This window comes from Xiphophorus hellerii, chromosome 4 (genome assembly GCF_003331165.1).
Source record: "Xiphophorus hellerii strain 12219 chromosome 4, Xiphophorus_hellerii-4.1, whole genome shotgun sequence".
Taxonomy (NCBI): Eukaryota; Metazoa; Chordata; class Actinopteri; order Cyprinodontiformes; family Poeciliidae; genus Xiphophorus; species Xiphophorus hellerii.
Genome location: NC_045675.1, coordinates 22,172,596 through 22,187,703, shown reverse-complemented (window position 1 = coordinate 22,187,703; position 15,108 = coordinate 22,172,596). Strand labels below are relative to the sequence as shown.

General features: G+C 37.8%; 1 protein-coding gene across 1 annotated transcript; it reads right to left on the bottom strand.

The window, feature by feature from the left end:
• tdrd3 (tudor domain containing 3) lies at positions 1-14,450 on the bottom strand. The gene is made up of 14 exons (XM_032561320.1): positions 14,247-14,450; positions 12,644-12,728; positions 11,159-11,224; positions 8,998-9,158; positions 7,510-7,651; positions 7,269-7,340; positions 5,694-5,843; positions 5,140-5,292; positions 4,429-4,606; positions 2,349-2,474; positions 1,222-2,168; positions 879-1,004; positions 558-697; positions 1-244 (listed from the first exon to the last, which is right to left on the bottom strand). Exons 1-13 carry the CDS (start codon positions 14,282-14,284, stop codon positions 581-583), a joined length of 2,361 nt encoding a protein of 786 aa, XP_032417211.1. The 5' UTR covers positions 14,285-14,450; the 3' UTR covers positions 1-244; positions 558-580.
• Positions 14,451-15,108: the final 658 nt, after the last annotated feature.

Here is a 15,108-nt window from a genome sequence, read left to right as displayed (position 1 = left end):
TGCATTTACTATTAATTAGTTGTTTATTTTTGATGCATCCATTTAACAAATCTTCAAAACATATACAGTAGATATGTCCTTGACCAAAAAAACAACAGGAGTTTATGTGTTTTTTTAATTATTATTTTTGCATTATGTGCAAGCCCTTTGAAAAGTTCTGTTAGTCCGTGGGATGTGGACATTTAAAAACTTCAGGAAGCACTCTGGATTCTTGCAGAAAGTTGAGGCATGGGGGACGATCACACTGAAGAGCAAAAAGAAAATCTATTATTAAATTAAATAAAAAAATAAAAAAAAACACTTCAACATTCTTTGGGCATCTTGTGAAATCATCATTGACCTTGTGAAATAGTGTGAGACATTGCATCACATCAATGGAGAATGTAAAAGTGGTAATAAGAAGATATATCCTTTAATAAGAAAGAAAAATGGGAAATAAAACAGAAAAACCACTTCAGCACACTTTCTGACGCAGAAAGAAGGAGAGTTGAATGAAACAGTCAAAAATCACAACGTTTGTGTGTAATTATTGTCTTAAAAAAAAACTATTAATTTACCTGCCAGTGTAAACACAGAAACATCAATCACGCGCCCGGGGCGGCTGGTAGTACTGCTGCGTGGGCCTCGAGCGTCTCGGCTGTCCATCACCTCCACGGCGAAACTCCAGTGAACTGTCATAGTAACCGTCATCTTCCTCCTGAAGATGCAGATTTGACATAATTGTGATGTGTCACTGCTTGTAATCAGACTAGACTGCATAAATATTTCATCAGCTTTCTGCACATCACAGAAATACGATTTGATTACTGTTTTTAAAAACAGTGCTAGCTCGGACGCTTATACTGAGGATAAACTAATAATAAAAGTATACCGGTTACCATCATGTCATCAGGAACAGGTCTGATGTTATGCAGGAGAACCTCTTCACAGTTTCCATAATCACTAAACACGACCACCGCTGTCAAGCCAGAAGGATGCACAGCATCTATCCTGGCATGGTAATACTTGCAGGCACAATGAAAGAAAAACAAATGAAACCAAATTTGAATAGAAAAAAAAAACAACTTCCATATGCAAAACATTTGCACCATTTACTTAATGACAATCAAACTAAAAAAAAAAACAATGAAGCATTCTAAAGATTATTTTTGGTATCAAACAAACTAAAGAGAAAAGAAAGATAGCTTCAACATCTTTTAGGTCAGTTAAAGCATGCCATACCTTGTTGTCTTCCCAGTACAGAGCCAGGCATGCGTCTCCAGGTTTCCATGCATGTTCAGTGATGTAACCTTTTTCTGTTCCTCTAGGTCCCTGACCTCGGCCTTGCCCTGTCCTCCTTTTAGATCCCTGGTTGTTATGAGCGTTCCTCTTGGGCTGCTGCTCTCTGTTTTGAGGACAGGGTGAGTTTATTGGCTTGATGGGCCCAGTCCTTTTATGTTCCAACTCTCCATTTTGGAAGTGCGAAGGATCCCCCGTTACAGTTCGGGAGCCCTGTGATAATCCCACTTCCTGTGAAGTTCCTGAGTTTCCTCCTCTTGGGTTAAAGTTCAACGGCCCACCGTCCCTCTGTCTGTCAAAGTGGTCAGAGTTTGGCCGCTCGGCTCTACCCTTCCTCCTGTTGTTGCCGGCTTCCTCATTTCTTTCTGAGCGTTTATAATTTCCTCTTCCATCTACTTCCCCTCCTGCAGGATTATTGGGTTTAGAGGTGGGCACATTTTCTTTTACCCCTCGCCTGTGAGGCGGTCCAGACATACTACTGCCGTTCCCATTTCGAGACCGTTGGTGGTAAGCCCCGCTAAATTCAGTCTGCTGCTGAAATTCTTTTAAATGTGTGAGAGGAGACATAATGGTGGCGGGAACATTCTGTTCGTCTCTAATTTCTCTCCTGTCGTTCTGCGCTCGGTCGGATGTGCTCCGGGGCCATTTCTCCTGGCCCCTCCACTGCTGGGCAGGAGCCGACATTTGGGGTGTTCCCGAGTTTGAGCCTGCCTCCTGCCCAGGTTTGGGGAAATCTGTGTCCTTATGAAAGCGGGGTGGCCTGTCGTTCCTCTGTTGCCTGTGGTCACTGTGTGAGAACTTGGTCTGGGATGCATCTTTGGCATGATAGTTTGAGTTGGAAAAACTAGTTTTGTTCTCATACTGCCGCTGTGTTATCTGATTCTTTGGCTCTGAAAACAAACCAAGTAAATAATCATTGAAGAAAAATATTTACAACTCAAGGAATGCTGACACAATTCTCTTCTGCTCCAGATTTTTAGGCATTTAAATTCATGAGTGAACTTGTTAGTGAGGAGGGGGCATTTTTTTAAACTTGTGATTAGTGTTGAATGAGAAAACCAGTCACCCACCATCAATGGAGAAAGCTCCCATCTTGGACTCTAGAAAGTCAAATAGGGTGCTTGGTCCAGAAGGTCTTCCCCCTGCTCCATCCTCCTCGTCTTCATTTCTCGACCTGCCTCTCCCCCTTCCTCTGGCTGCAAACAAGATCATACAGCAAAAGTTAAAATTAGTTTGATCATATAATTTGAATCTGTTATACTTTAATATGGCAGGTGCACTGAATGCAGTTTTCTGACTGATCGCCGATTCCTGATCTTTAAGAAGTCTGACCTGTCGATTCCGATTTTGGCCAATACCATTTTTTTTGTCTGAAATGTCGCTAAATATAGCAAGAAAGTCGCTGAGTTGGCAACAGTGGGATGACTATTAACTGCAACGTGCAGACATGACCTGGTGGGCCAGTCTATCCGTCAAACCTTTCTCATGAGAGAGCAAAGGAAGACAGTGGTTGATTTTAAGACCTTTGCTGTGGTAGATAAGTTCGAGAGATAAGATCGGCTTCACATGCAAGTATCGGCCAATCACGGGTCTCCAAGAATTAAGGAAATTGGCGCCGATAAATCACCTGGCTGATAAATCTGTGTACCCCTATTTTATATGTTAACTTTGATAAATAAACCACATCTTCCACAAAAGGAAATGGGAGTAAAACAAAAGACCAATGTTTTTGATTTAATACATGTTATGGTCCTACACAATCATAGGGGAGACTGCTGCCCTGACAGTCACAGACAAAGTCAACAAGGAGGGTGAAAAACAAAAATCATTGCTAAAGAAGCTGGTTAAACACGTCATATTCAACTATCTTAGTGCAAAATTGAGTGGAAGGAAAATGCTCAACACAAAAATATATGTCACATTACAGTAAAAGCTTGTGCACACTTCCTAATGACCTGGAATGCTTTTCATTTTCATTTCTTTCATCTGTCACAGACTTGCACTGACAGCAATGACTGTCAGTGCTTTGATTTTTAACTTTTTTACCGTTATTATCGTGACTGATATGATACATTCCAGCCCTACTCACACTGAATACCACTGACTAATATCTGGATTAATGACCGTGTTATAACTGTGCTTTAATAGTTAGCAGACTGTACAGACACAAAACTCTGAAAATCTATGGAGTACGGTGAAGATGAAGAACACAAGAACCCAGAAGGCAGGAGAGCTGAAGCAACCTGAGCTTCCTTCAACACTTTAGCAGAACCACAAATTGATCGCTTTCATGCCACTCAGGAAAGATGCAGTAATTCATGCAAAAGGAGCTCCAACCAAGTATTGAGTGCATCTACTGTACTTACCTTTCAGTAAGCCAACAACTCTGCATTTGAAATCCAGTTTTCATTGGTGCTCTGTAATATTCACATTTTTTGAGAAACTACATTTTTGCCTTTCAATAGCTCCAAGCCATAATTATCAAAGCTAACTGAAATAAATGCCTAAAATACATCATTCTGTGTAATTTAATTGGGGAAACATGTTTTTACCCACATAATGTTTAAGACAATGTTCATTCATTTATCTAGGAGTTTTGGAAAGGGTCACAGGTGTGTATATTTATGCAGGTCTGTGAATATGTATGGTTTGTGTTCATTATAAGACTTTGCCCATCCTGACCAGGCATGATAGCTTTGATCAGAGAGAAAATCCCTCTGGACTGATTATGATTTATGTATGAAGTAACAACAATAAAGTTTTTATAAGAAGCTTAGGATGATTAAACAAGTTTCACGTTGCTGCAGGACGATATTTAGCGCGGAGAAACATACATAAAATAACCGAGGTAAAACAATATCCAACTGAAACCTTATCGTGTGCTTAGGGGGGGGAAAAGTCAGCATTACAGCAGTTCTTGATAAATGAACTAAAACCTGCAGCACAGCCATCGTGGACCGTTAATTAGGCTTCTGGTGATTTTCAGCGCATTTCAGGGACCGCCACGTTGCTACCCAACCTTTTCCTAACCTCTGCCAACTTTGTAGATCCAAGAAGCACTGCAGGGCATGGAATGTTATCTGTGTTTTGGTGTGTGTGTGGGGGGGGGGGGGGGGGGGGGGGGGTGTTTGAGTGTGTGTGTTTATGAACCTCTAAGTTGTGGCTTGTTAGGCTCAGGGACCACTGAGCCAGGTCTGCCACCGGAAGATCCGGTCAGTAGGCTGTTTAGTGCTACTTCAAGGTTGTTATTGTTATCCATCAGAGCTTGTCGGGCAGCCTCCCTATTAAAGCCCATCTCCATGATGTCTCTCAGAGCCCGTTCATCCACCTAGACACCATACGTAATGAGAGGAAGAATACATATGAACTGGATATACTGCATGGACAACTCACAAATGTACAAACCTACATTTGCATAAAGCTAAAATACTAGAATAAAAGGACAAAAACAGATGGTTCAGGTTTTGTATGGCTGTGGATTTAAGTTTCAAACCAACCATCTTTAACATACTTTGAAGCCCAGCTTAATCACATCCTATTCAATTCTACTTTCTGTCGAAGCCAAAGCTGTGTAACTAGAAAACACTAGAACAAGAAAGAAACCAAGATAAATTGACCGCCACTTGAGTTCATTTACCTTCAGTTCATTTACATTTTTTCAATATCCTAATCAATGTCTTATCTAGCCTCTGGACCATAAAATAGAAGCTCAGTCAAAATCAAAGAGTGAAAAAAGAAGCACAAACCAAGTTCCAGTGGAAAAAGAAAAAACAATTTGAAACAATCAATGCACATTAACAGACATAGGGTTGTTTTTCAGGACCATTTTTACATAAGTCCAAATTATATTTATCTTCCCACCAGCTCTCTATAGTTTCCATCTTGTCTGCTTTCTGTTCTTTCCGGCTTGTCTTCTCGCCTCCTTTGCTGGTGAGAGTCTCTGCTTCGAGAGAAGGATGCTGCATTGGATAAATTACTGCCCGCATTTCCTCCACCACCAAATGTGCGAGGGCCCTGAGGAGAGGAAAAAAAGAAGAAAAAAAAACACATTAGGGACAATGGAGTCGCAGAAAACCAATCAAAACATAAAGCTTTGTAACTGACGGTGAAATTATGACTTTTAATTCAAAGAGTCGAAGGAACAATTCAAGTTAACCTGAATGTCAATAAGTCCCATGTACTTTAAATGTAGACCCAATTTAATAGCTTGCGCTAAAATTGCAATCAATATGCGATACGGTGTGATTTGCCAGCATGTGAAAAACAATAGTAGAAAAAGCCTATGTTTAACAATGGAAGACAAATGGAAAGGTGTTAATTAGTCAAACAAGAACATAATTACAACTTTATGTTTTAGATAACTAGAATGCAGAGTAACACTGGTTACATACAAAATTTATGGTGGGGTTACTCACTTCTTTAGTCTTCGAAACTTCAGCTATAGCTGCCGTCCGCTGCTTTTCGAACTCGTCGTTCTCGTCTGTGCTTTTGATCACATTTTGAGTCTGCAGGGTTTTCCTCTGATCTAGTTCCCTGCTGTCTACGTCATCCTTTCTTCCACACTTCTGTAAGAAGGTTAAAAACACATGATCCACATTTAAAGCGAAATAGATGAAGGAAATAGACACTTAAATTGCAAATGTGTTTCCATATGCAAGTGCCAACATGAAAAAATTTAAAAGGAAACTACTCGGGGGAAAAAAAAATCTAATTTAATGCATTATTACTTCCAAAATGAGATCCAAGCAATCAGATTCACAATACTTATGCTGGTGAGGATGTACCAATAAAGATCGTATTAATTTCTAAATAATAATAATAATGTTAGGTGTAAGTTTTAAATTAAAACCTAATCTTCCCTTGTAATGCATAGTTCCTCAATAAAGTATCATTCCACTTAAGCATTTTAACATTTTGTACATTTCAAGTGGCGCTTCTATGAATTTCAGCAGCAATTCAAGGCTAGAGATGCAGCTAAGACCACAGCTTTTATATATACACTTCTATACCAAAGCTGATTTCTTTAAAATCAGCGAGGGGCTTTAAAGATTTAAAAAGACACAACTGTTCCAAGAGATCAGAGAACTTTACTGCAGATTTGTTAAGACATGGGTTTGCCAGTGTCCATCTTCTTCATACAACACTTAAGAAATTAACAGCAAATGTTGACCAAATAAAATAAAAGAGCATAAAACCAAAAATTCATGCAGGGCTCGTTCTCTACATAAAGTTCTAGACAGGAAAGAATAATAAGACGCTGTAGTACAAGGTGAGCTTTTGAACATGTTTGGCTAAACGTCTTTGTTTTTTGTTCTGGATCATGGGACGCCCAAAAGAAACTGGTTGATTGATAAAAGTGCTCTGACAGGTGTGTGAATGTTAAGAAGTTTGTCCAGCTAGGTATGATGGGTTTACCCCATTTAAAGCTTTAAAAAGTTAATAAAACGTCCAAATCGGTCTAAAAGCAAAACAGGAGGCTATTGGGGAGATGACAAGTCTGGAGTTGATTATGATTGTGTATTTTTGTGCCCATTAAGAGACATGCTGCTTCTCTGTGAAAACTATGCAGAGAGAATTAACCTAGACCAAGATAAAGAATATACATTAGTCTAGACGAGACATAAAAGGGCATGAATATTTTTTGCTCAAGGCTTTAAGATGAATATATGGCTTCACCTTGGCAGTGGTTCTTGGCAGGCAAAAAGCTGATTTTAAAACTGCATTTATCTGCTTCTGTAACGTCAAGGGGCTGACAAAAACCGAATCCAGATTCCAGACAGCAGGTCAACAACTAGGAGTCACACAATCAATTTTGGCAGTAAGGTTGCTCTGAAAACTAAATTTGCGGACGGGTCTCCGCTGACTTTTTAATTTTTAAGCACATTTATTCCAAACAGATTCAATAATTTTGTTGTTTATATCAGGGCAAAACCAGTTTTCAAGGTATGATTAAAAAAAGATGCGGTGTTGTCATTAGCAATGTCCCTCACCTGGCCAAATGGCACGAAAGGTGGAGGTCCACCTTCTGCTCCAATGTTACTCCTGCTGTGTTTGGCCAGACTCTGCGGGTTGAAGGAGAAAACAAACTCATCTCAAAATGCGAAAGACAAGCACAACTCCAAAAACATCGACAGAACAGACACACGGTAGCAACTACACAGTTAAAATAATTTAAAATATAATGATGGCTTTATTGTTTAAACACAAAGCTGAGTTTTGGTTGACCCTCACCCTTTGTAGCTCCCATTTCTCTACCATATGATCCACTTCTCCCCCAAGAACGTGGATGTTTGAGTCATCGAGCAGCAAAATACCATTTTTAACTTGGATTGAACCGATAAGCTTCACCTTGGTCCCAGGAGGTGTATTCAAACTGAAAGACATACAAACAAAAGACAAGAAAATTGGAATAAAAGTAAATGAATAAATAAAAATAAACAGCTATGAATAATTATTACGCCCACAGCTCAGATTTCAAGGGTTTAGCACATTTTAACTGTATCTACCAGCTCTAACACCCTATTGCCTTATCACTCTGTAAATGACATGGAGCAGTGCCAGCAGATGGGTGGCAAAGCTAAGAGAGACTATTAATAATCCCAGCTGCTCACCCATCCTCATGGTAAATTAAAAGCGCCTCTATCTCATCAGGCCTGATAAGGCCTCTGCCTCTCTCATTAGGAAAGCACAGGGACTTGGAGGGATTTCCAGCTACTGATCCTGGAAGCCAAAGTAACAATTAGGGATTTCACTCCAGACCTGTGGGATAGATGGTGTTCTCATGACACCGGCATTGTAGAAATGAGGTGCAGCGTATCCCTAATTCAATCACAAACACACTATTCAACCTCAATAGTTGCTTCTTACTGTTTAATTGTGCTCCCTTTATATCACTGTCTTACATAGTGAACAGCTCGGTAATCCATCTCATCCTTCTTTTCCATCCACTTAAGGCCTCCCTCACACTAAAGCGAACACTTTCATCAGAAACATTAAGCGCTGCTGTCGGATGCCCGCGTGTGTGGGGGTGTGTGTGTGGCGCTCATAAAGAGGGGATTTGTTCTGTTCTCTCCTCTCTTCCCATCAGGAAGTCACGGACTACATTCTGGCCACTCCACCTGTACAGACTGGCTAGTCACCATGGCAGCAATCACCAAGGCCACCGTTGCTTGGATGGAGATGTAATTAAGGCTGCGAGTTGTTAAATCAACTGCTGCCACATGGAAATTGCAGATAAAGGAGAAATTCAGGCACACGGCGGGGTGAAAGTGTTGACAAGGGGGTGAAAGAGGAGTGTGTGCAGAGAGGCCTTACACATTAGCTAAGAATATGAGGAGGTAGCTAAATGAGCACCTTTCTACATCAATTTTGCAAAAAGAAATCAAATTCATCTTTTTTTAACAGTTCATTGTTATTTTATCATTTAGTTTTATTGAGAAAAAGAGAAAGTGCACATGAATTCACAAGGATACTTCAGCTTTCATGTAGACTCTGTGACGCAAGCTCATTTTATCTTGCGAAAGAAAAATACAAACTATCGACCCACATGTTGCTATAAATCAAACAACCTTAGAAATAAAAAATAAAACATAAACACACTTAAATCTAATTTATATGGCAATGGTTACTTTTCCTACAGAAATATTAATAGATGTAGACTTTTCAAACAAATACACTAAACTGCATCTGCTCTTTTGTACAAAAGAAAAAAAAACCTACCTGATTTTGGACAGATGTTTAAACTCCAGTCCAACACAGGTGGTGTGCCCATCTGTCATTTGGAGACGCAGCATTCTCGGTGCTCCCTGGGACTCTTCATGGTCTTTGGGAGACGAGATGTTTCTCACTTTCTGCACCTGGAGGACACATGGACCCTCCAACTGTCCATTTGCAAAAAGACAAACTAAATTAGATTGAGAGGAAAATGGGCAGGCGGTGCAAGCAAAAGCTCCAGCAGTTGCAGTGCAAGATGCACTGAGAATAAATTACGTTTTTTGAAGCATGACATGGGTAAATATTTCAGTTTAAGAGGCTAATGACAGCACAGGTTTGTTTATTCCCCTAACTGCTCCACCGCTTACATTTGGATTTAGTCAGCATTTTGTATTTGGAGAGAAGAGGAGCTAAGCACACAAAAGAATGTTTGTTTTAATAGCTGGAACATTTTCTCTGCAGTTACTCAGATTCAGCATCACAAGCAAAACAAAAAGAAAAAAAAGGGATTTGTATTTGCCAGTCTGTTAGCACCACCTAGTGGAAGTTCTGAGAACTGCATTATGGATGAGAATAAAGCATTGATTTTCTTCTAAAACCCCAAAAATTGGTTATATTGCATAATTTTTCATTGAAGAGGATCCATACATTGTTATAAAAAAGTATTTGTTTCCTTACATATTTCTGCTTATGACTTTTGTCACACTTGGATGCTTCAGATCAAATTAATTTTAATTTCAGACAAAGATAACCTCAGTAAGCAGGAAAAAAATCTGTTTTCTTATTATTTTCAGGAAAAATAGCTACTCAAAACTAGCATGTTTTGAGTAGCTAGGGATAATTTAAATAATTATCCCTAAAACTAGAAATTGGTTGAGCCATCCTTGACAAAAACTGCCATCAATGTGCAATGAACATCAATGAGCATTACACAGTCTCCGTGGAATATACTAGCCCACTCTTTTTTTCCAGAATTGTTTAAGGTCAGATGTACTGGAGGCTTCTCCAGCATGGTCTTTTTATGGTCATTCCACAGCATCTCAATCAGATTTCCATCTGGCCTTTAACTAGGACACACCAACACCTTCATTTTATTTTGCTGAGCCATTTAGAGGTGTACTTGCAGGTGTGCTCTGAATCATTTGTTCTGCTGCATAACCCAAGAGTTCTCTGAGCTTAAGGTCACAAACTGAAGGCCGGACATTCTTCTTCAGGATTTTCTGGTACAGAGAAGAACTTATACCTCCATTAATTACAGAAAGTCATCCTTGTCCTGAAGCAACCCCAAACCACACTACCACCCCCATGTGTGAAATTCTATGTGATGCATTTTTTTTCCCCAAAATGCTGTGGTAGTTTTGTATAAAAAGTAAAACTTTTTTTTACTTCAATTCACAGAACATTTTTCCTAAAGTTATATTAAGATATAGTATGGCAAATGTGAAATGGACCTTTGTCTTGTTTTTGGTCAAAAGTGTTTTTGCTCACACTTTTTCTTGTTATATCACGAACACTGACCATAAGTTAGGCAAATAAGACCCAACACTGCTTTAGATGTTCCAAGTTGTTCACGTTCTCTTAGAAGAACTTTGGTAGATCGACCAATCCTGAGAAGGTTCACAATATTTCCACATTTTCTCCAATTATGAAAAACAAACTGTCCTTCGCTAGAGTCCCAAAACATTAGGAATAATGTCTGTAGTCCTTTACAGACAGACAGATGGCAGTGACTTTGTTTCTACTTTGTTCTTCAATTTCTTTTAATAAGGCTGGGACATGTGTCTGTAAAAGTCTTTGACCCAACCTTGTCAGGCAGGTTCTATTATAAAGATTAATTGGTTTACAATAATCAGGCCTGGGTGTGGTGGAGAAACTGAACTCAACCTTCCACAAAATTGTGGTGAACAATGGGGATGGTTAGTTTTCACATAGAGTGAGAATAGGCTTTTTGATGAGTTATAAGTTACTCAGTTATAAGTTCAGTTATTATAAGTGAACTCATCATTTAAAAATACAATTTGCTTATACTCATGTTTCATTTGCCCCATACTAACATTTGTTTGACAACATGAAAAATGTATTTGTGACAAACAAAATTTAAACAAACGAGTTTTATAAGGTCACAAAACCTTTTTAAAGCCACTTTGTAGACATGAATTCCGCTTACCTTTTCAGTTCTTCCACTATTTATATCAGATGGAAGAACCTTTTTCCCAATAGGCCTAAGATCACTCTGTAAAGGACATACTGCATCATTAGAAAGAAACAACACATATCACAGCAGTCATAAATGACAAGAAATGAAAATGACATTATGAGATACTGCTAAAAAATTATATTACAATTCACATTTTGATGAGCATCTATAAACAGAACACTGATTTCATCCACCGAGTTGCACAGCAGAACACAAAAGCATTAATGTGGCAACAAATAATATGGTTTAGAGAAGGACAATTAGATTACTAATAACATTTTCAAGTATTTAACCAATCACACCACACTAAATCTCTCATCAGGCTTGTCTATATTTAAATACAAATCTCCAATGAATTAAATGAGAAGCAAATATACTTTCATCTTATATTTGGTGCAAAATACATTTTGTCTTTTCATATCTGGGGTCAATAAATGTGTCAATACGGCAAATAAAACCCCAGGTTTTTACTGGCTTTGTGACTATTTTAAAGTATTCCCTCGATATAGAAATAAAAACCAAGGGCTTTACTTCAAAAACGATCCTTTCTAATTCTCCAATTTTTTTTCCTCCACCATACTTTTATTTAAAAACCAACAATAACCTTATTCTTTTATATTAAGAATATTAGATTTATTTTAAGTTTCTTTGAACTTTAACATGTTTTATGAGTCTACTATCTCTATCTTAAAGTAAGAAAGGCTGGATGAACCTGCTGTGCGGCGATGTGTGCAAGTGCTGCTTTAGATCTTTTGGCAGCACTCCAGGCTGAACCGTAAAGGTCAGAGCTTTCGCAGTGGAGGCGAACATTCTGTGCTCATCTGAAACTACAGGTAAGATGAACTGCCTTTTTGTCCTTCTGAAGACACAGAGGGGAACGCTCCCCAGTCTGAGTATGTTAATGATTGTTCTAATACATTCAAATGTCTTTTAAGTAATTGAGCCATCTGAATACAATGTGCTTTATGAAAATACACATCGAAATGAGAAATCATACCGGCTGCATCACTGTAATTACACACATCATGAAAATGAGACAATCATTGACATGTCCTAAAAAAATGATACATTGCTAATCTCACTTCCACTTACTGACAGAGGGAGAAAACTGAGAAGTTGATCAAAGAGAAATGAGGTGAAGAGAAAGTGTTACTCTACATGCAGGGAAACTACAGCCAATGCAATTTTCTTCCCCAATAATAAGTACCAGATTGACATTAAGATTGTAGTCATATGCCATAAGGACTGAAATGCCATTTAAAATTGTGCTAACAGCTTTGTTGTTTTTTTAAAAATTACTTTTCTAAATGTAAGTCAGACCTTTAGGACTTCTAGTACCCAAAGCAGTAAAAAAAATTGAATATTAGATCATATCTGCAATTTCCCTGGGAACTAAAAAATAGAGCTGTCGGATTGCAAAAATGCTAATTTAAAACTTAGAAAATTAAAACTCACATCAAGAGCAATGCGAATAAGGTCACTCGGTGTAACTTTCTCTGCAGATCCTTTCAGTTCCGCTATGCCTTCATCACTGAGGTACCTGGTTGATACACATTGTGGAGAAAAAAGATGACAAAGGTGAAAAGGGTTTTATGCGTTCAGTCAGGAACAAACATGGATTTGTAAACATTTAAAAAGGTTAACTTTTTCAAAAGGTATAAATTGCTTTACTCTTACAAATGTTACATAAAAACAGTTTGAGAGAATAATTACCAGCTTTTTAAAAAAAAAAAACCCTGATGATGCATTGTTCAAGCAACAAACAATTGTATCACATAATTTTATTTGTTAAGGGTAGATCAGTATAATAAGTCCCCAAAAAAATCTTCTGTCCATCTACTGGGAAAAACCATTTAGTTAAACCACTGTATTTGAGACCAAACCCAATAAGAATTAGATAATAAAAATAAACTGTTCAATTCCATTTTAAATGATGTTCAAAGAGATTTTATAAGAGAGAAAAAAACTCTCTTCGTAGAGCCTGGAGAGTAGGACGTGAACATGCACTGCTGGACTAAATATGCTTTGTCTTCTTTCTTCATGCACTTCAACTTTAGTAAATTAGTGAATGGAGCAATGCAAATAAACCCGTGAAACAAACAGATACTAGATCAGTACTAGACAAGTACTGACAGAAATGCAATAATAGCATTGTTTTGACCTCTCGCGATGGATGATTTCTTAAATGCTGTTGTTTAAATAGAGTGAAGTGTTTAACACAGAGAAAGAATGTGGAAAATATGAAGGAAGGAGCAAAAAATGAATCATGCTATATATCGTTTTGATTTTTGCAATCGTTCAATGGCTAAATAATTGTAGAAATGGCATCAAACACAATCAAGATAAACAACACAATGCTGTTTTTCTGAAACTCACCTCCCACCACCACCTAAAAGACTGAAAAACATACTAAAAATACTAAAATGTGGGTTGATGGCTATCTGTTTTGTTTATTATGTTTCAAATCTTAACATTTAAGGGGATTAAAGCGAGTAGTGATCTATTCAAGACCAAATTTTTCCCTCAAAAGTGCTCTAGTTCAAATATACAGAAGCATGTGATTACTGACACACTTTATTACCCAGTAAACGTAAAAATGACATCTTATGTCTGATGGCGTGTTGTATGGAACTGCAGTACAGAGTGGATTCTACAGACTGTGCAAAACACAGCACTGCTAATGGCTGTATATTATACATTTAAGTGTAGTTCAAGAATCTCATTTAGAGGTCTGTCTTCTCATATCAATAACCATATTAACAATATTGTTCACTGACGACGAGAAGAAGCATCTGTTTGTCTTTAATGCTAAGTATGCGCTAGCTACCAGAAGCGTCTTTTGCTATTCTGAAGCAGACAACAAAAAATAAGTTATTGAAAGTATAATTTTATCCTCCCGAGCACCATATTCTCGGGTTTGTGTGTGTAAGTCTGGCTGCCGTCGGACTCTTACAACACTCTTATAGGAAATCAGCAGACTATTGATTTTATCCAGCAACCTATCTGACATCTCAGCATAACTGCTGCTAGCAGCAACATAAGCTAACATGCTACCTACCAGCCTTCTTTGACCAGAGATTCTGTCAGATCGGTCATTTTTGTCCAAATTGCAGATGTCTAATAAAGACAACAGTAGCTTTAATGAGTGACCAAGTAACAAACAATGATCTGGTACTGTGTTACATAATATTTTCTTTCAAACAAAGCTCGTTAATGTGAGCACTAAATGACCCAGTCGTGAATACGTCACCGACTGAGTCGCGTTGTAGTACGAGTACGGAGTGCCGAGAGGATCACAAAAGAGATTTCGCTTTTTCTTTTCTTTTTTTCATTTTACAAACGGAACTGTTTATAAGTACGTTCTTCTTTTATGGATATTATGAATAAGAGACAAGAACACTGATGGAGTTGCATCAAAAAGAATAATTTATTCCCAAAAACATCCACTATTTTGGAAATCATACTGACTTGCTCTAATAACAGTGTTTTCTTATGCGGTATTTTTGCTCTAACTGTGCAGTTCTTCTTACTTCTGTTTTTCTATTATATGTCTTTGTATAAATCTAGAAGTCTTGATATCGACTTATACATGCTGTCACGTTGCTGCTTGTAGACCTGAATTTTACCAGGTGATTTCTAATTTCTATTCTATTCTATTCTATTCTATTCTATTCTATTCTATTCTATTCTATTTATATTTATACTTCTTTATTTCTATTTATACAAAACCAATATAACAACTGGCCTTTCTTTTAACCTGTTACCATGATCTGCAATCAAACGTTTATTTTTGCAAACCTGTTTAAACCTAGGATGGCTGTGGAGTCATAACTATTTCATATTTTCAAAGAAACATTTTGCTTTATTAAAGTCATTGTAACTTTTATTATTATTATTGCAAGCCTTGCTTTGAGTAAGAT